The 19,372-nt window shown below is 32.3% G+C and overlaps 5 protein-coding genes across 12 annotated transcripts in view; all 5 read right to left on the minus strand.

Moving 5' to 3' along the window:
* LOC118448734 (klarsicht protein-like) overlaps nucleotides 1–10,973 on the minus strand; it is a 44,252-nt gene extending 33,279 nt beyond the window's left edge. For 4 of the 8 annotated variants that reach the window (XR_014981983.1, XR_014981982.1, XM_085656031.1 and 1 more), the window contains exons 1-6: nucleotides 9,843–10,234; nucleotides 9,167–9,293; nucleotides 8,945–9,074; nucleotides 8,713–8,877; nucleotides 8,425–8,626; nucleotides 8,192–8,316 (exon numbers count right to left, since the gene is read on the minus strand). Coding sequence is in view for 6 of the 8 variants with exons in the window: in XM_085656031.1 (XP_085512157.1) it covers nucleotides 8,192–8,316; nucleotides 8,425–8,626; nucleotides 8,713–8,877; nucleotides 8,945–9,074; nucleotides 9,167–9,279 (735 nt within the window). In the remaining 2 variants the exon portion in view is untranslated. Of the gene's footprint in view, nucleotides 1–8,191; nucleotides 8,317–8,424; nucleotides 8,627–8,712; nucleotides 8,878–8,944; nucleotides 9,075–9,166; nucleotides 9,294–9,614; nucleotides 9,803–9,842; nucleotides 10,235–10,761 lie in introns of those variants that run through there. The other 4 variants (XM_035882339.2, XM_085656029.1, XM_085656030.1 and 1 more) reach the window with 4 other exon arrangements.
* A 1,266-nt stretch (nucleotides 10,974–12,239) lies between these two features.
* LOC118448687 (uncharacterized) lies at nucleotides 12,240–14,347 on the minus strand. Its single transcript, XM_035882212.2, has 5 exons — nucleotides 14,109–14,347; nucleotides 13,799–13,937; nucleotides 12,800–13,726; nucleotides 12,534–12,725; nucleotides 12,240–12,461 (listed from the first exon to the last, which is right to left on the minus strand). Exons 1-5 carry the CDS (start codon nucleotides 14,226–14,228, stop codon nucleotides 12,340–12,342), a joined length of 1,500 nt encoding a protein of 499 aa, XP_035738105.2. The 5' UTR covers nucleotides 14,229–14,347; the 3' UTR covers nucleotides 12,240–12,339.
* Nucleotides 14,348–14,772: 425 nt separating this feature from the next.
* LOC118448711 (dehydrogenase/reductase SDR family member 11-like) lies at nucleotides 14,773–16,124 on the minus strand. Its single transcript, XM_035882289.2, has 4 exons — nucleotides 15,880–16,124; nucleotides 15,514–15,778; nucleotides 15,266–15,438; nucleotides 14,773–15,058 (listed from the first exon to the last, which is right to left on the minus strand). Exons 1-4 carry the CDS (start codon nucleotides 16,012–16,014, stop codon nucleotides 14,888–14,890), a joined length of 744 nt encoding a protein of 247 aa, XP_035738182.1. The 5' UTR covers nucleotides 16,015–16,124; the 3' UTR covers nucleotides 14,773–14,887.
* A 1,614-nt stretch (nucleotides 16,125–17,738) lies between these two features.
* On the minus strand, nucleotides 17,739–19,009 carry LOC118448714 (uncharacterized). Its single transcript, XM_035882293.2, has 3 exons — nucleotides 18,875–19,009; nucleotides 18,575–18,779; nucleotides 17,739–18,509 (listed from the first exon to the last, which is right to left on the minus strand). Exons 1-3 carry the CDS (start codon nucleotides 18,959–18,961, stop codon nucleotides 18,259–18,261), a joined length of 543 nt encoding a protein of 180 aa, XP_035738186.1. The 5' UTR covers nucleotides 18,962–19,009; the 3' UTR covers nucleotides 17,739–18,258.
* A 158-nt stretch (nucleotides 19,010–19,167) lies between these two features.
* Nucleotides 19,168–19,372, minus strand: part of LOC118448712 (farnesol dehydrogenase-like) — a 1,985-nt gene continuing 1,780 nt past the window's right edge. Inside the window, exon 6 of the mRNA XM_035882290.2 lies at nucleotides 19,168–19,372. This exon is cut by the window's right edge and continues 25 nt beyond it. Within this exon, the coding sequence (XP_035738183.2) occupies nucleotides 19,356–19,372 (17 nt within the window). The 3' untranslated portion in view covers nucleotides 19,168–19,355.

Consider the following 19,372-nt stretch of genomic DNA (forward strand, 5'->3'; position numbering starts at 1 on the left):
TTCCCTTTCACTTAGAATGCAACGTAGTCCAATGATGCAATCACAACATTACTGGTTTCCATTACATACCTTCGTAATCACGCCGCAGTCAACGTCTGTGAAACTTACATTTCTAAAATAGTTTCGGTCTTATCCTTCCTTTGTCCTTTTCTCTTAATCACTTTATATCATTCGATCTATTTGAGTAGTATGTAATTGACTTTCACAGTAGTAATATGCGATAAGACCGTCGATTTCTACATTGAAACTACTTTTCTCATTCATAGTTACACCTTTCTCTAATAAGAAATCCTTTTTCTCTATATACATACATGTTTATATATTATATGAGTATTTATATTTGCCTATGTCTCTTGTATAACCCGAACAAATTGAATTGCGGCTTTTGCGAAATGCAGATGGATTACCTAATACGTGTCCTATGAAATACATATTGTTATAGAATTACGACTTCGGTGCGGAAAGTTCGTGTGTAGATACTACTGGATTGAGTTACGATCGTTGTTGAATCATGATCGGCACCGGGTAGATTACAAGCGATGAGAAATCGGACGATTCTAGTGGTGACGACGTCGACAACGACGACGACAGCGATGGCGAGGACTTTGACTACGACGAATATGATGACGATGTGTCTACAGACGTGTGGTGTACATGGGTTAAATCACGCAGCCGGTTATGCTTATCTACGAGAGAGTATAACGATCGCAAAGAAAATGATTATCGATTTAAATATTATGACCATTCATAGGGACACGTTGACACATTTATTGTTCGATAATACGATATGTATTATCAAAAGTGTGTATCTAATATGTATCCTCGACAGTTTATTTTTTTTCCTTTCTTTTCTTTTTATTTCTTTTATTATATTTTTTTTTATTTTTTTATTTTTTTTAACAAGGATACGGCTCTCTTATTGTTATATTTTTTTTTATACTAAATCTCGCTATATTTGATATAACGATAAATGAATTTAACAAATATCACGAATTTTTAGTCTGCCATATTGATAGCCAATCGTACAATTAATTCAATATCTTGCTAAGCCATCTCTAATTCTAACTCTCTTCGCTGTTCCATTTTCACTCGATGAATTAAACTCAACGACAACGATAGGAAATGGTGTGAACCACACCTAAGGTGGTATAACCTCCGGAGAAAGGAACAACCTCCGCGTTCCTAGAGAAATAGTCAAGATAATTAATAAAGCTCTTGCTTTGTTAGTACCAAGAATAAAATCAATTATATCGATCGTACGGATTAAAACGATTTTCTCATATTTTTTAATACTCAAATTTCGAACGAACAAACGAATGATTTCAACGGAAACGAAAGGGACATCGTTGCATGACTCGACGTTTACATTTTAATTGCTATCGAAAGCAAAGCAATAGTACATATAACGTGAAGCAGTCATGACTTATAATCTGTTATAACTAGTCAAAGTCGTTTGACAGGTAATACGACTGCGACAGGTGATTCGTTAGATGCTACTAATACGTCTCTCTCTCTTTCTGTTGTTTTTGCTCTTTCTCTCTCTTTCTCTTTCTCACGCATCATATATACACGCATACAAGTATCTACTATATACACACGAGTCTCTCGAATACATTCCAGTGGTTCAATGTGCTCATCCTCCGATGGAAATACTATACGTGGATCGGGCAATGTTCACGTCGTCTATACGTTCACTCACATCATGTTATTATTAAAAGGAATAAAAAGAATAAAAAAGAAAAAAAAAAAAAAAAAGAAAAGAAAAAAGTATATACTCATCGTACTAACGATGCGTCATTTTCTTTAGTAGTATCATACATTTTCTAATTACCAAGCGTTTGCATAATAGATTTCTCTACTCCTCAGAGAGCGTCACGTTGAGCCTTGAAATGTTGAAGGTGGAACGTGGAAACGAAATCTTTTTCTTATTTATAGATGTTGCCGCTACGTGATATAGTGAAAGTGCTAAATAAATGATCACGCTCTGATCCTTCCATAAATTCTCTCTCTCTCTCTCTCTCTCTCTTTCTCTCTCTCTCTCTCTTTCTCTCTCTCTCTCTCTCTCTCTCTTTCTCTCTCTCTCTCTCTCTCTCTCTCTCTCTTTCTCTCTCTCTTCTCTCTTTAAGTAATGGCTCCAGCACAGAGAAATTGAATCAAAGCAAAGAGCGAAGGATAAAGTAGACCGTTACAGTTATGCATCCTCGTATTTTCCGTACGCAAACGTATGCGTTTTCGATATATTTATATGTAATGCTTTTTCTTTACACACACACACATATATATATGTATGTATGTATGTATGTATGTATGTATGTATGTATGTATGTATGTATATATGTATATATGCATGCATGTACATACGTATGAACATTTGTATATAATCGAGAAAAAAAAAAAAGAAAGAAAAAGAAAAAGAAAGATCCTATAAAGAAGAAGTAAATGAAACTCGAAAATGAGCGCGTCTCGAATTGAGTGCATTCGCACCGTTACTTTATCAACCAGAAATCACGTTCATTCGTCGTATACGACCTAAATTGTCATAAGATTCATTGGCTCACATAAGCGAAATCCGATTAATCTGAAACGTTTGAAAAAAAAAAAGTTTCTTTCATAATGTCAAATAAACGTTCGATATTTCGATATCTTTATCTACTTCATTTAATAAATTCATTGGTGAGAACGATGATAATCTTTCCTAGCTTTTCTACCCTCTAACGAGTTTTATATTTAGAGCTTTCTGGAGTTGTGCAGATCCCACACAAGATTAGGAAAATTTATTATAATGAATACGTAAAAAAAAAAAAAAAAAAAAACATAACAAATAGATACAAAAGTTCGTTCACTTTTGATCGAACAAAAAGAATTATTCATTATGGAACAATTAACGGATCGGATTTTCAATAATATAATTTATTATTTCATTCAAAGAATTACATAATGAACGATGAAGATTCGCGATGAGATAAAAGCTTAGCGAGTAGGTGGCCTAACCTACATGAAACAGGTACATATATATATACGTATACATATATAAGAAAGATCGAAAGGAATCGTGCCAACGTTTCGACATTTTCACGACACACATGGAACACTTCCGGCTCGAAATCTTGTCAAAGTAGCACATATATACAGGACATAAATGTATACATACATACGCATATATGTATATACATACATACATACACACTTACATACATACATCATACATCATACATACACCATACATACATACATACATACATATATACATACATATGTGAGTACATAAAAGCGAGAGGAACGTACGAAGCGAACGGACAGCAGAAACGTTCTCTGCTGCTGCTTGCGAAGCACAGAAAAGTATTTTTGGAGTCGCACCACCGCTCGTCACTCGAACGAACGAACTTACCATCCACGAAGTCGAAATTATTGACCTCTTTACGAGAGCATCTGCGGCCAGGCAGTTGGATCCAACTGCGAAACTCAACTACTATCAGGCAAAACGGCTGCTAAGTAGAGCGTGTAATTTCCTCGTAAAAGGACACGAAGAGAGACAACAACGACAACGATGACGATTCAAGTATGCAAACTGACGACAATGAAAACCCTTGTTGTTTTCTTTTCTCTTTCTCGACTTGATAAAAAAAACTTTTAACGATTCTCTTGATGGATGAAGTGATCATGTTCTACTTTATTTTGAGATCATTTCAAGAGTTGGATCATTTCTATTGCTTTACGAAGAACTGTAAAACACTTCGTAATAATGAAAGAAGAAAAAAAAAAGAAAAAGAGAAAGAGAAAAAAGAAAAATGGAGAAGGAGGAGAAGGAGGAGAAGGAGAAGGAAAAAACAAGTGGTCGAAGAAACGTTTCAAGGTTTCATCGAAAAAACCTAGATCTATTTTCTCTTAATATGGCCAATTCCGCGTGAACTCGTCCGACCTCAAACGACCGACTTCGATAACCGCGAATGTCGTTCATCCGAACGGTGCCTCTCCACGTGGTCGCATAAGGTGTCTGGGTTGAACGATCCTACCAAGCGATATATACACTCGATGTATTTGAGCCACCGATCCACCGAGAGAGAACCTTGGATAGTACGAAAAAACAATAGTCCGACTCAAGGAACTCGATCTACCGATGGAGAAAAAGTATCCTGGTTGGTTACTCGTTTAACTTCGTCTATAGCTAGAAAGGTAATCGATCGATCCGATTTATATCTATTTCCTATAATAGATAATAAAAAATCAATAATCGTAAAGACGAACAAAAATATATGTAATATATTTTTGTCGATATAATCAATAATTTAGAATAGAAGCAAATTCAACCCTTTATCATCAACCTATTATCAGTACTTTTCTATTTTCTAATTAAAAAGATATACTAGGTTGTGTATAACATAAGTTTCAAAAGTAAAATTGGATGATAAGGACGTTACGTTACCGAAACGTATATCCACTCCAGCAAAAAGAGGATCCACGAGAAGATCGAATCTCGTCGTAATAGCGAGAATACACGAAAGAAAATAACCGTCGATGCATTCAGTCTTCTTGAAACAGTATTCCCGATGACGAAGATGACAACGACGACGACAATGATGATGATGCTGAGGATGATGATAATAAAGATGATAACGACGTAGATGACGACAACAAGGATGAGCTAGCAACAGGAAAGAGAAGGGCGTCCTCGAGGAATAGGAACAGCAACACGAGTATCAGCAATGCTAGCTACGATGGTTCCTTCTTTCCACTTTGTCTTTTTTTTTATCCATTCGTTGCTGGACAGTGTACGGACAGCATCGAGATGGATAATCTTCAATTCCTCTTTCGACTTGTACTTGCGTCTCCTTCCTAGACAGCCCCCACTGAACTTGCTGGTCTTCTTCTCAACCGATTCACCGCGCAGGCGCACCAAAGACCGACGCTTCTCTCTCTCTCTCTCTCTCTCTCTCTCTCTCTCTCTCTCTCTCTCTCTCTTCTTATTCTGCCTCTTGTCTTCGGTAAAAAACTTTCCGCCCACGTAAATAAAGAAAGAGAGAGGAAGACGATTGTGATCACGAAAATCAAGATTCTCTTCCGCGTGGCGAGTGGACGACTCGTCGAACGTTCATCGGACTTATTGGCAAGGGCAAGAAGAGGAAAAGAAGGTTAAGAATCGAAGGGAGGGTCGTTTAAGAGTCTTAAGATGAATAGAGCACGTGAAAGCACACATCCTCATCGTGTGGTCCAGCACGCGTTGTGTCGTAATGATAATAATGATAAAAAAAATGAAAAAAAAAAAAAAAAAAATAATAAAAATACAAAATAAAATATTTCTCTCCCTCAAAAAAAAAAAAAAAAGAAAAAAACAAAAGCTCCAAAAAAAAAAAGAAAAAAAAATCAAATAAAAAAGATCACGCGAAAGGTATGGCGGACACTATACCCACCCATCTACCACCGTTACTACCTATTACCACTTGGTTTGATTAAATCGAATCGAACTAACGTCTAGGAACAACGAGCACCGGCTAGGAAAGAAAAGATGAGGAAGAATAAGGAGAAGCCGAGAAACGAGTCCAGACGCGAAGATCGCCGGCAAAGAAAGAAAGGAACTAGCTCTTCTGGCCTGTTGCTTCTATACGAAAGAAGGAGGGGGTGGTGGGATAAAGAGCAGGAAGGGGGGATTGCAGGGAAAGATGGAAAGAAGATGAAGAGAGAAAGAGAGATAAGGAAAGGGGCGGGAATCTCTCGAAGCAAACGTGCTTTGCGTCCCTTCCTCGTCCAGCGACGCCACGAAGAGCGAACACACTCTGCGACTACGGACCTGCAGCCGGCAGCAGAGGCCAGCTGCTACTCGCTCAAAGCACGAACACGCGCGAACCGAACCGCCTTCGGCCAACGTCGGCTTCAAACAAAACTACGGACTTTGTTCGTCGTTGCTCGCGTGCTCATGGGCGAGTAACTAACACGTATACATACATATATACACGTATATACGTATGTAGGTACATCGTATACAGAAGAGAGTCCCCTCACGTTTACTATTTAGTGCCCACGCACTCTCAGGGGCCTATACTATACTCTTTTTCGCTCCGTTGGTATGTTCCTATGCATTGTAGGGGAAAAAAAAAGAAAAAGAAAAAAGGAGAAATAAACTAAAGGGGTCTCTCTCGAGTGAATTCGAAACGATGCTGACTCGGAACCGAACTAACCCGAAATGCAACCAACGAACGAAAAGGAAACGCGTGCCGTATGCGAACTTGCTTTGTATGAATGCCCTTTTTTTTCTTTTTATTTCGTTTCGTTTTGTTTTAGTTTGTTCTTTTTTTTATTTTTTTTTCCATTCATCACGGAGTATATTTAAGTATATTGTCTAGATCGAAAAATCAACGATCTTGATTCATGCGGACCGGCTATTCGGTAGAAATAATCGTTCTATCATTGATACGTATACATATATATATATATATATATATATATATATATATACACGTATGTATGTATGTATATGCTACGGATAGAAACTTCCACGGGGAAAGTGTGAGAAATTGCAGCCGGAAATTATAGGCAAGATCGTATCTGTTGTACGTCAACTTTACATAGAGTATGTATGTACTTTACGTGATGTTCAAGTAACGCATACCGAATATCTCTCTAAGCATACAATACATCCTCTTCGAGAATCATACCCTTTATTATCAAGATCGTCCTCGACGCAAATAATTCATGAAATAATTAAGACAAAAAGAAATGAAGAAAAGGAGGATAACAGACAAAGAGCAAGGAAAAATAAGGAAAAATACCCTTATAAATTTCTTAAGAGTAATAGGAAAGACACTTTCGTCCAAGCAAGCTAGTTGCTGATAGGACGGTTAAAATGACCGTGAACGTTACTCAACGTCAACCATATATTTCCATGTGCGTTATGTTAGAGTGAAAGTTACGTTAGTTTAGCGGAGGTAGTCAAAAGATGGCCGCTTATGTGACTCACAGGGGACAACAATGGATGCAGAAGGAATCTGCCGAAGAGCCAATCTCGCTTATAAAAGCAATTGCCACTCGTTTCTACTCGCTGTTTAGCGAGACGTGTATTTCCTTTATAGATACAACGTAACAGTTTGTAATAGAGTTCGACGAATTTGCTAATGTATCCTCCGTTCATGTAACTCCGTTTTGTTAAAATGCAATTGCGGATAAAAATTTTAACAAAAAGAAAGAAAAAAAAGACATTCACGAATCTATTCTATTTATATTCTATCGATGAATTTCTGATTATTTATTGTTCGCTTTTAAAAAATATTAACGATCATTTTAAAAGAATATTTATTTAATTCTAAACATCAAAACATTATATTCTATGTAAGTTTGAATACTCGATTCGTCACGCTTTCTCCGAAATTTTTCCAACAACAAAGTGAATACTAACGGCGAGTCTTCGCTCACTCTCAACATTCAAATATAACGATCGCCTCGAGATACTAAAACGCACTGGTTTATCTAAATTGCAGTTTACGAGCAACGAGAGATCTTGCGGTAATCCCATTTCGATCGTATTAATCTTTAATTATTTTTTGTTTCTTTTCTTCTTTTTTCGGTCATTTCATGTTTCGTGACTACGATTGGAAAGCTATTTATCTTATGAAAAGAAATATCCTGGAAAGCAGCGTTATCCATTTGTTATTCACTGGAAACTGTAATCTCTTGTACTACTCATGGCTTACCGGTTTTTAATGCTCTATTATACATCAAACGTTTGCACGTTCCTGCCAGTTGTTGAAAAGTGATAATATACACTAAGAGCCATATTCAATATGAAGTGATCGCGTATGAGTGAAAGGACGACTTTATCAGGCTCATCTTTACTGACTCAGACTCAATAACTACCAACGGATGTAATGACAATTCTCCGAAGCGAGGTGGCGGTACTTATCACGGTATACATGGAACTCCAACGCTCTTATCTACTTCAGGTAAATATTTCAACGCACATCATGTATATAAAAAATAAAATTCTTGGCTAATTAAACAAAAAATATTTATCTAATCCATTAAAAAAGAAAAAAGAAAAAAGAAAAGGAAGAAAAAGAAAACAAACAGAACACATAAAATTCAACGGATTTAAGAATCGTATAATTTAATGTGTTATTGATCGTCTTTGTAAATGTTTCGCTAATTACGTGAATTATCTATTACAATGAGTTATTTTAATAATGAAACTAACACGACTTACCATATGCTCCATTGCCTTTTCTTCTAATTCTGCTAAAGTCCAATCTACGTGAAAACTCAATGGCTTCAAACGCGATTCCATTTCTCGTAACCATTTTCTTAAACACCGCACTTCATGTTCAAAATCTATTCATAAAAAAAAAAAAAAAAAAAAAAAAAAAAATTGAAAATTAAGATTATGCAAAGCACACACAAGATTCAAATTATTTCTTCATAGAAATAGTAAACAATTACCTGCAGATACGTCCTGTTCGTCGGACACAGTCCGTTCTACAGGTGCCATAATTTGTTCTACTAATTCCCACTTTGTATTTAAATGATTAACACGCCACGCCACTTCATCTTTTAATGCAGGGGTGCATGCTACTAATTTTTCTGCTTGTTCATTGAACAATTTTCTTCTGTATGCCCTACGTCGCAACTCCTCCATGTGAGCCTAAAAATACAAAATTATTTATATTAGATTTACAATTTAAAGATAAATACGGTAGAAAAAGAATATCTTAATGTAAATGTACATACCGCACGTAAGCTTTTGTCCAAAAGATTTTCTTCTTTAGAATAAACTAATTCCTGAAGGACTCTTAACCACGAATAAAGCTCTGAAAATTGGCAACTAACTTCTTTCAAACTCCACGACTGAGTGGATACGTCTGTCTCGTCCCAAGTTAATTCACCATTAGCTTCCTAACGGAAAATATATAGCAATTTTTTTTGCAGTACATATTGCTGAGATTTATCTCATTCTCCTTACCTTACAACTATCAATTAAATTAGTATCCATAATATAATCATAATTGGACCGTATCGCAGCCCAAAAGTCATCTTTGCTATCTTCTCTGTTAGTCCACATTCTTTGACATTGCATTTGTTTTGGATCTTTTCTAAAAATACAAATATTTAACATAAGTATTATAATTTAGAATATTGCATACATATACAAAATAAATATATAAATAATGATTAAAAAATAAACCTTTTTTTGGTAAGACTGTTATAAGGTCTTTCTAACGGCATGCTCACTTGCTTCCGCCTTTCTAGACTATTGCTAGAAGGCTGAAGTGAGGATAGAGAGAAACTCATCTTCATTGCCTTGTGGTGATCTGGAAAAATAAAATAACAAATGAAAAACCAAGCACTTTGTTATCACAACTATAAACCAATTTAATCTAATATCTTAAAACCTAGACTTATTATTTTGACAACAATGTTGCTTAGAAATTAAATATGTAATAAATTTATAAATTTCAAACACTAGTTCTATGAAAATGAGGAGTTAAAGTCAATAACATCTATTTATTTAATAATAAAAGATTCTCAAATATGTTTACTTATCTCATAGAGGTTATAATAAACAACTATACAAATAAAAGATATAAAGCTATTTTGCAACAATCAAACATAATAGGTAGTTAATAACTTACATATAAACCAAAACTGAAAGGTTCAATAACCTTTTTAAAATTCATGTCACTCGCTACATAAGATACAAAACCTCGTAACGTACATTTTCAAAGTATCATGCGCGCACGCACGTACACACACACACACACATACACACACAACATAACATAATCATGATGCATAAGTGCGAAAAAATATAAGTAAGAAACATAAGCATAATAAAAGGATATTAGCATTCATTTCGCTACCTTTTCCACAAAAGTGTAGTTATCGCGCTACGAAAGACTCACATACATATGACGTATCGCATTTTTTTTAATGGACTCGTGTGTCTCATACATTCTACATGAAAAAGACAAAGAAACGATGATAGTAAGGTCGAGTATCGCATTACACGCGTGTACATTTTCCACAGGTGCCACGATGAACGTGTATTTGAAAACTTGTCGGCGTAGTAGCAAGTGATGTATTATAACGATGGTAAAGAATGATAAATGGCAAATGTAACTGCTAACCGGAACTTTAAGATTTTAACACCTCACGCGCGAATTTGCATAGGCCTTAAAGAAAACTAGATAAACGGGAGGAATGAAAAAGAGACAGAATAACGGCGAGGGGAGAGTTTGGTGTCGTTGTCATCTTTGTATGGTTGTATGCGTGTATGTATATTGTTTTGCTGATGTAGTGACATCGATGGTGGTGGGGTGGTATCGGAAGGAGATAAGGGGGGATAATATATATATATATATATATTTATATATATATATATAGAGAGAGAGAGAGCCGGAGGAAAATAGAGAGGAGAGAGTATTATTTGCTCAGCGATTCAGAAGAGAGTTTAACGCCTGCGGTAACATTTCCGGCGATGGCAACTGGTCTCTTATATTTTCCTACCTTTACTAATTATGAAATAAGATTGACCTTTTTTGAAACATTCTCGAAGGCGTCGGGTAAGATTATGAAAATAGGGAAGGAAAAGAAAAGAAAAACGTCATCGATTCGAATAGGTTTGGAACGTGACAAGGTTCCACACCCCTTTGGCAATGCACAGGAAAAATTATGCCGAGACTCAATGTGATACGCCTTCAAATAACACCAAGCGAAATGTCATTGGAAAGATTTTTACAAAGTTTTTTAACACTCCCCACCCTCATGTAAGTTACTCACGTTTCTCCTTGCCGCTACGAAAGCCTGACCCGCGCCTCTCTTCCTTCTACTTCCGATTATTCACCGACACCGGACACTACATAATCTTGCTGTACCACTTTAAAAATACACCGTAAGCCGTGTAAACTCTTTTAGTTCCTGACTCCAGTTTATTTTTATTTCTTTTCTTTTTCTTTTTTGTTCCCTTTATACATATATATATATATATATATATATATATATACACATACATATATATATATATATATATATCACTTTTTCTTTCGCTTTTTTTCTCTTACCCAACGAAGAACCGCCGTGCACACCAGCGGTGTACACAGACGTGCACTGCGTCAGTGGCGCCTGCGCCATACGCGATACAAAACCGTGCTTCGTTGCAACGTCACGGCGAGTTCACAGAGAGGCAAAGTGACCAATAAGCGGCATGACTAATTTGCTCTCCGCCAATCGCGTTTTCGGATCTTTTATATGAAAGATCGATGATTTAACTTCATTGGCTCGCAAGTAATTGAATTTCGGATGCTTTAACGTTGATGACTTAGAAATACACACATACACACACAACAATATATTTATTCTACCAGCGTGCGTGCAGTAAAAATTATTCAAATACTTTGATTTTTATATTATATTAACTGTAAGATGCAGAGATAATATAAAGTATATATTAAGTGCTCTAATTAGTTTTATAGTTAAGAATGAAAATATTTAATTTTTATTTAAATTTTTCTCGTAAATTTACAAGAGATCCTGCAAATGATTAATATTAATTATTATTATTTTTATTACTTAGATTGTTGTAATGTTTACATAGAATATAATTCTATTGTATAGGATCAATACAGTCATGTTGCATTATTATTGATTTACTAATAAATTATTCATTAATATTTTCATGTAAAAATTATATAATTATTTATGATATAAAAGAAAAAAATTATTATTTTTAGTAATAGTTAATAAAGGCATAATGAATATGAACCAGTCATACAACATTCAGTCATAATGCATATATCTAATAAAAAATGTATCAGCATAATTATTATATAAATTTTATACAATATATATAAGAATTTTTACATGTATAAATATATAAGTTATACTTGTTCAATATGAGTCTTTCTAAAGTTAAAGCACAAATATGAGTTGAAAGATATAAGTAGATCTCGCTGACCCATGGAAACAGTCTCAAAATAGATGGTAAAGAGTCAAACATAACTGGAGTTTTTGTAGGATAGTATGCCAAAAAAGACAGAGATCAATGCCTTGTGTACAGCTTATGACATTGATACTTCAGAACTATAGCAATAACAAAAGTTAAATACTTTGCATTTTATGACAATTGTGTTAATTATATTCATTTGATTAATCTAAAATATAAGTGTAAAAAATTAATAACATTAGTAATATTTGAAATAATTTCTAAACTATACTCTTATTATACATTATATATTATATACATATATACATATATATTAAACTATATGACTATATGATTTAATATATGGCATACTAGATTTTTTTTAAGATAAATGATACGTATAAATCAATTTTATGCAAATACAAATTAAATATAAATTAGATTGATTTACGACAAGCTATACATCGTTGTTTTAGTATGTTAAAAATGGGTAACCAAATCCAATAGCAACCACTTAAAAATAACGATAATGCAACTAAATGAAAACACAGGATTGTATCTGAAATTATAAATTTAAAATAAAATAAAACTGTATTGTAATTTTTTATAACCAAAAGTAAAAGTTACTTACTACGTACGAAACAAAGGGATAATAAACTGATCCCTACTACTGTTGAAAATACTTTATGAAATTTATGTATGAAACGAGGTCCAAAGATATCACAAAGTGTTAAATCTTGACAAACTGACAATCCACCAATACTTATCCCTCCTAGCAATGCACAAGCCATGAATACATAATATTCTGTGGTATATGTTAATACTGTAAAAATAATTTATTAATCCGAGTTGTATGTAATCGGTGCTATTTTAACTCATGCATTTTTTAGAACATACCTATTAAAATAGAACACCCAAGCCAACATGCTATACCAAAAATTAATCTTCTATTTTGTGGTGCAGCTTGCAAAATCAAGAAAGTAATCGAATTTGGTAAAAAAGTACCAAAGCCTGCGATAATTGACATTGTAACATAATCATGCGAAGAAGATATTCTTGTAATAAACATATAAGGTAACGATATCCAAAAGAATAAAGTAAAAGACTTTATTCCGATCCATGTAAGTATAATTATCCAAAATCGAAAATATAAAAAGATTCGAATTCGATTTTTCCATTTGTTATTTGATTTTATAATTGAATTAACAAAGATATCTTCTTCACTATCTTCATAAGTATAAATCTCATTATTCCCAGCAAATGAAGAGTTGGTATCTTCTATTTGTTCTGTTCCATTGCAAGAAGAATTTTCCAAATTATTGTTTTCTGTAGATTCTATTCCCATATTAACATTGGGAAGATATTTTGTGGAAATTTCACTGTCATCTTCAATTGTTAAGAGTAAATTATAATGTGAAGGTTTTGGAGAAATTGGCTGCCGTAATAGGGCAACACCCAAAATAGTTGGTATGAAAATAATTGTTATAAGCAACAAAGCAATTTTCAAATGAACTTGCATAAGTAACAAATGAGTGAAACTTGGAACAATAATATACCCCAATGATACTGCTATATTTCTTATAGTAAGAGCTACTGATAATTTTATCCGGAAATACTTTTGCAAACACTCTTGACTTTGAATTAGTACAAAACTTGCTCCTATACCCATAACTGCACCAGCACTCAAACTAACTAAATATGCTCCAACTCCACCAGTAGCAAGATATCCAGATGCTAAGACACCAATAGATATAAGAGCTATTCCTATTAATCCAATTATACGTGGAACAGAAGACAAATCCACAATCACTTTAGACCATGGATCTGTAAAGAAATAGATAAAATAACCTTTATGATTATGACTATTATAAAAATACAAATCATTAAATTACTGACCTGCTAAATTCCAAAATGCTATGAAAAGCATGGGTGTCAAAATAATCTTTTGGTCCCACAAGTCAAATTCGGCTGTCTTATTTTCGGTCAAATATCCAAGTACAATACCGTAGACTGATAGTATACTTGGTATGGTCATCTGTATGCGTGACATATAACATTTTGCAGATCATTTGTTTAATTTCTATATAATGTTATGCAGTGAATTATCTCTTAAATAATTTAGGATAGAATATTTTATGCGCTTTTAAAAAAGTTATATATGAAAATTTATAAAGACAACAAATAATAAATGACACTATTAATATACCTGAATTAGAAATACACCAATTAAAATAATCCATGAATAACCCCCATCTTGTATAGTTGGTCCAAGTTCTGGAAAAGATGTGATAATATCATCGAGATAAAGATGCTTAAGAACAGACATATTTCTTTTTCAATTAAGGTATTGTATGGGTATTATATCAATAGTTCAATAAATTATATAAAAAAACAATTATATTTCTGTAGGCAAGTAAGGCATAGCTATTCAAAGTATATCATATCTAATCTCTACCAAGGCGTTAATGATCTGATAACTAAAGATAAGAAATAAGAGAAAACAGTGGAAATCTTAATAAGTAATTTGTATAGGTAATACAATTAAATTTTACTTTTAAATAATTGTTAATTGTTTCTGAAATTTTGTGAATATTTCATACTACCGAAAAGATTATATCGATTGAAAAACAAAAAGGAATCAGTATGAACTTCTATATTATCATATATTTTCGAAGTATTTGTATTTCCCGCGTGATATTAATTCTTCAGGACTGTGCTTATCAAAGTGAATAGTATATTTATTTCGGATATTGTTTTTTTTTTATACTAAGCAATCGTTTGTATTTTAAATAAATTGAAGTTTAGAATATTTAACTGCTTCATATATTTTAATACTAGTTCGATAATTAAGGAAAAACATTTAATTGGTGTAATATATAATGAAAAGTTTTTATTTTGGTATTCATTTTTATAAACCTACTCTATTGTCGTATTCCTTTTTTATTTATTTTTACTACATTTTTCCAGCACAGAAATTTGTAGAGCTTAAATTTCGCGAAGAGGTGTAATAATAAGATCCTTCACGAGAACATTTTCTGGTGTTTGCAATGTGAAAAGAATAGCATCAGCAACGTCTTTGGGTTGCAAAGCCAAACGTGGATTTTCCTTTAACCATTGTTGAGTCATTTTGGTTTCAACTAATCCTGGACAAATAGACTGCAACAGAAGGACTCAATATCAATTTTATAAAATAAATTTCATATAAATCCGATTAAAAAAATATTTTTGTATGTATTTTCATATATATATATATATATATATATATATATATATATATATATACATAATACATATATATATATATATATATATGTTTACACAATAAATGTATACATTTAATGAATTAAACATCGATATACTTACAATGACTTTGATGTTAGACTCGAGCTGTGCCAATTCTAAACGAAGACACTCCGTTAACGCTGTAAGCGCAAATTTACTGCATATATAAGCAGGAGAAGCTGGACGTTCAGGATTCATTGGAATTTTCAATCCAAATGTGTCGTTTACGTTTACGATACAACCATTATCGATACCTAAAATCCATAAACTAATAAAATTAACTCGTAACTTTGAGTTATTCATTATGAAATTGTTCAATACTCTTTTACCTTTCTTTTTCATCAACTTTAAAATCTCCTTTGTAATGCATGTAAGACCAAGAATATTAAGATCAAATATTTTCTTCCAATCTTCTACTTCACCCGTAAAAAATCCTGTGCCAAGATTCAATGCTGCGTTATTTACCAATATGTTAGCAAAACCTACGTTTTTTTCAATCCATTCTATCGTTTTCATGACTTCATTTTGATTCGTTAGATCGCATTGAAGAGGTAATAATTTGCCTGGCTTCGATTTTAATTCTTCGGCGAGTGCCTACAAATAAAGTTGTTAATGTCTTGTTCGAAAGAAGAAAAAAAGAAAATACAAAAAAGAAATCAAATTCTTTAATTCGTTTTTAAACAAATTAAACTTACGTTGAGTTCATCTATTTGACGAACGAGCCCAATGACTTTCAAACCTTTTAAGACAAGTAATTCAACAATGGCTTTACCAATACCAGAACTGGCACCAGTTACGACAGCTACTTTGTCTAAACCACTCCACTCCATTTTTAATAAAATTAATATATTTTCTGTTACTTGGGTTCTTATTGAGAAATGATGATTCCTCGTTTAAATGTTACGAAGTTATACGTTCACGGTAAGAAAACTGAAGTAAAAAACTGAATTTTCTTGAAGCTTCGGCGTCTTTTATATTGTCTTAAAATGTGGCCCAAGATTAAGAAGGTCGTCGCAATCACATTCCGGTAGATGTTGTATTCTCGTTTTTGTATGATGCAGTTTGTTAAGAATCTTACACTATGTTTTGCACGAGACCGATACCGTTTTGTTTTTAGAAATATATCCCAATGACAGCACTTTCAATCATAACGAAAATATTATTTTGTATATGTATGTATATTTTTATATGTATATATATATATATATATATATATATATATATCTTTATATGTATATATACATGTACATATATATATTTATATATATATATAAATTCTCTTCGAATGATGATCTATATACATATATATATCATTATTCGGAAAGAATACAAGCAAAATTTTTGATAGTTAAAGCAATTTACGATTTCTTAAACATTTATGTTAAAAATGACGAAGTATTCGATGAAAGTATTGGGAAGAGTTAAGTTGTGAATCAAACGAGTAAATGATAATTTCTTTCCGCAATTGTTAACACCCGATAAAAGGTCACGAAAACATTTTATATTAAATTTTATCATCCGAAAATGATTGTTATTAAAAAAATGAAATATATATCATACATCAATGTAGTATTTCATATCACGTATTATCAAAAATTTAAAAGCTTAAAGCCGTATGATAAAATAACGGATTGTAGATAATTTATTAATAAATTTTTATGTTCTTCAAGTTTACTTTTATATTTTCCCTATTATTTCTTGTTTTCCCTTTTTTCTTTTTTAATTTCATGCACTTTTCGTTTTTCTTTCTTTGACTTTATTCTGTATGGCGTCGTTATATCTGAAATAATTTATTAAAATAATCTTTACTTCTTGTATTCTTTGTACTTTATGATATTTTCATTACCGTATCAATAAAAATTGTTTTCTTATTTGTTTCTTTATATCTGTTATGGTAAGCAAAGGAACAATCAGAGAATCTATAATTTCAAGCGGCGAATCGATCTTTTTTTCCAGTATATTCTTTATTTTTCCTAAACACGCTAAAGCTTCCTTAAATCGTCCGGACAATCGTAATATAATCACTTTTAATAAAATATATTCAAGATTGAATGGATCGTAATTACTGACTTTTTGAATCGTGTATAAAGCTTTGTCATAACAACGATGCATGCACCACATTATTGCATGTATTGCCATTGTATGGCCAAGTTCGTATATCTTCTGTGATATATAGTACAAATTAATAATTATTTATTGAAATTTATATTAATTCTCTCTAATGCTATGTAACTTTTAAATTACACAATGTATTTTCATAAAATATATAATTAGTAAAGAAATCATGTTCGTAAAAATACGTTCGTATCTGTATATTTTTTTTTTCTTTGAGTTTGATTTCATTTTATCGTCAGAAAATTAATTTTTTCTTCATATCTATAGTTTTAATACTTTTGTTTTTTTTTTTAATATATACGTTATACTTCGTATAGTAATATGTTAATATAAGTAATACTATAATTGTTTAATTATATCGTTTTTTATATAAATATTAACAAAATTAGATTATAAAGGATTTAATTTATTTTTCTAGTAACTAAGGAATACCTGTAGAAGTTTTTGAGCTTCCTTATTATTCTCATTTAAAATGAGAGCTTCCAGAAGAAATTCACGTGTCAATTCGATGTCTCTCAAGAAAAATTTATATTTTGCGTGGATTGTTAAAAGATCAGAGAGTCTCATCGCATTTGAATTTTTCATGAATTCGTACCAGTACAAGCAAAATGCTTCATACTTATTTAAATTTTTCATCGTTCTCAAAAGCTTATTCTTATATAAAAAAAAAAATTGTTATTTTGTAACAAATTATCTTTTAACCCCTTGACATACAATGACGTCTGGGAGACGTTATTCATTTTATGTGCCATTGTAGAGTTTGACGTCTACGAGACGTCAGGAACGGTTTTCGGTGGATGCCGTACAGTACATTATTAAATTATTCAATTATTTCACTCATGTGTCGATTCTGTTTTGTTTAAAATGTTCAAGATGCTTTATTTATGTTCTCTTTTTTTTCTTTTCTTTTTTTATTTGTATTTCAAGGGGTTGATAATATAAACACGAAAATAAATTAGCTACAAGAATATGTTAGTTACTTCTACATCGATGATCGATGTATCAGAAGGCTTCAATGCTATGATACGTTCGTAATCACTAGCCGCTTGCAAAAATAATTCATGCTCATAATAACAATCTCCTCTGGCTTCATAGCATTTAATCAACGATTTGATATAATGAATATCGACTTCTTCATAACTCGGCATGTTCACCAATTTAAACATTAATCGTGCGATCTCATAATTATTGATCGCTTTAGTCCATTTTCCTTAAAATGCCGAACTTAGAACATCTTTTTTAACATTTATTTTTTTTTTCGATTAATACTCGTACCTTGAAGTTTGAAAATAGTCCCTCTCAAAGCATAGATCTTATGAGATCTAGGATCGTATTTCAACATTTTTGTAATCAATTTAGTAGCTTCCGATAGGTTTTCATTATTTTTAACATAATTGAAGGCTTCTTTATATAACGTATTAAGTTCTTGCTGAATATGACATCTAGTTGGAATTTTTTCATAGGACCAGATATATTTTAACTAAAAAAAAAAGAGTAAAGAAAATTAAAAAATAAGAAAAATAATAACGATTTGACATTGAAGATAATTACGAAATCATAACAAATTTTACTCACTCTCAAAGTTTCTTTGCGTAGATGAGTAAAACGTTCTTTTGGCGGATTAAAAGCTTTATGTATATAATACAGTTTAAAGGTTTCCATTGTCGTATTATTTGAATTCTAAGCTTGTTTTAGAAATATTCGAGTCAGTCTCAACGAATAAGGGAAGGCTTACGAGTGAAAGGTTTTGTGAAAATGTTTCAAGCATAACCAATGTATGTCATGTAAAATTATTATTATTTTCATGTCATCAAAGAAAAATCTTTTATTAATCGCTACTTGCTCTACTATTACATTTTATTTTATTCGAATCACAGTGATCGCATTGGGTAAATATAGTAGCGACGTACCGAATCCTTTAGCAATACGATATAGAATTAGACATTTGTTTATAGTACGTGAATACATGTCTAACCATAAAAAAAAAAAATCGAAACAGAAGCCACGTACTATTCAGCGTACTATCGAACTATCGAACAAATCTTAGAAAAGAAAATCACCAAGTTTCGCCCA

The sequence above is a fragment of the Vespa mandarinia genome, chromosome 3 (assembly GCF_050613455.1).
Source record: "Vespa mandarinia isolate Hongniang chromosome 3, ASM5061345v1, whole genome shotgun sequence".
Lineage (NCBI taxonomy): Eukaryota > Metazoa > Arthropoda > Insecta > Hymenoptera > Vespidae > Vespa > Vespa mandarinia.

Coding starts and splice junctions, on each gene's coding strand:
- LOC118448687 (XM_035882212.2), bottom strand. CDS start 14,228: ATGTCTGTTCTTAAGCATCTTTATCTCGATGATATTATCACATCTTTT. Junction 13,938..14,108: donor TTGGTGTATTTCTAATTCAG/GTATATTAATAG, acceptor TCACGCATACAG/ATGACCATACCAAGTATACT. Junction 12,726..12,799: donor TGGGTGTTCTATTTTAATAG/GTATGTTCTAAA, acceptor TTATTTTTACAG/TATTAACATATACCACAGAA.
- LOC118448711 (XM_035882289.2), bottom strand. CDS start 16,014: ATGGAGTGGAGTGGTTTAGACAAAGTAGCTGTCGTAACTGGTGCCAGT. Junction 15,439..15,513: donor AAAGTTGATGAAAAAGAAAG/GTAAAAGAGTAT, acceptor TATGGATTTTAG/GTATCGATAATGGTTGTATC. Junction 15,059..15,265: donor AGTCTAACATCAAAGTCATT/GTAAGTATATCG, acceptor CTTCTGTTGCAG/TCTATTTGTCCAGGATTAGT.
- LOC118448714 (XM_035882293.2), bottom strand. CDS start 18,961: ATGGAAACCTTTAAACTGTATTATATACATAAAGCTTTTAATCCGCCA. Junction 18,780..18,874: donor TACGCAAAGAAACTTTGAGA/GTGAGTAAAATT, acceptor TTTTTTTTTTAG/TTAAAATATATCTGGTCCTA. Junction 18,510..18,574: donor GACTATTTTCAAACTTCAAG/GTACGAGTATTA, acceptor CGGCATTTTAAG/GAAAATGGACTAAAGCGATC.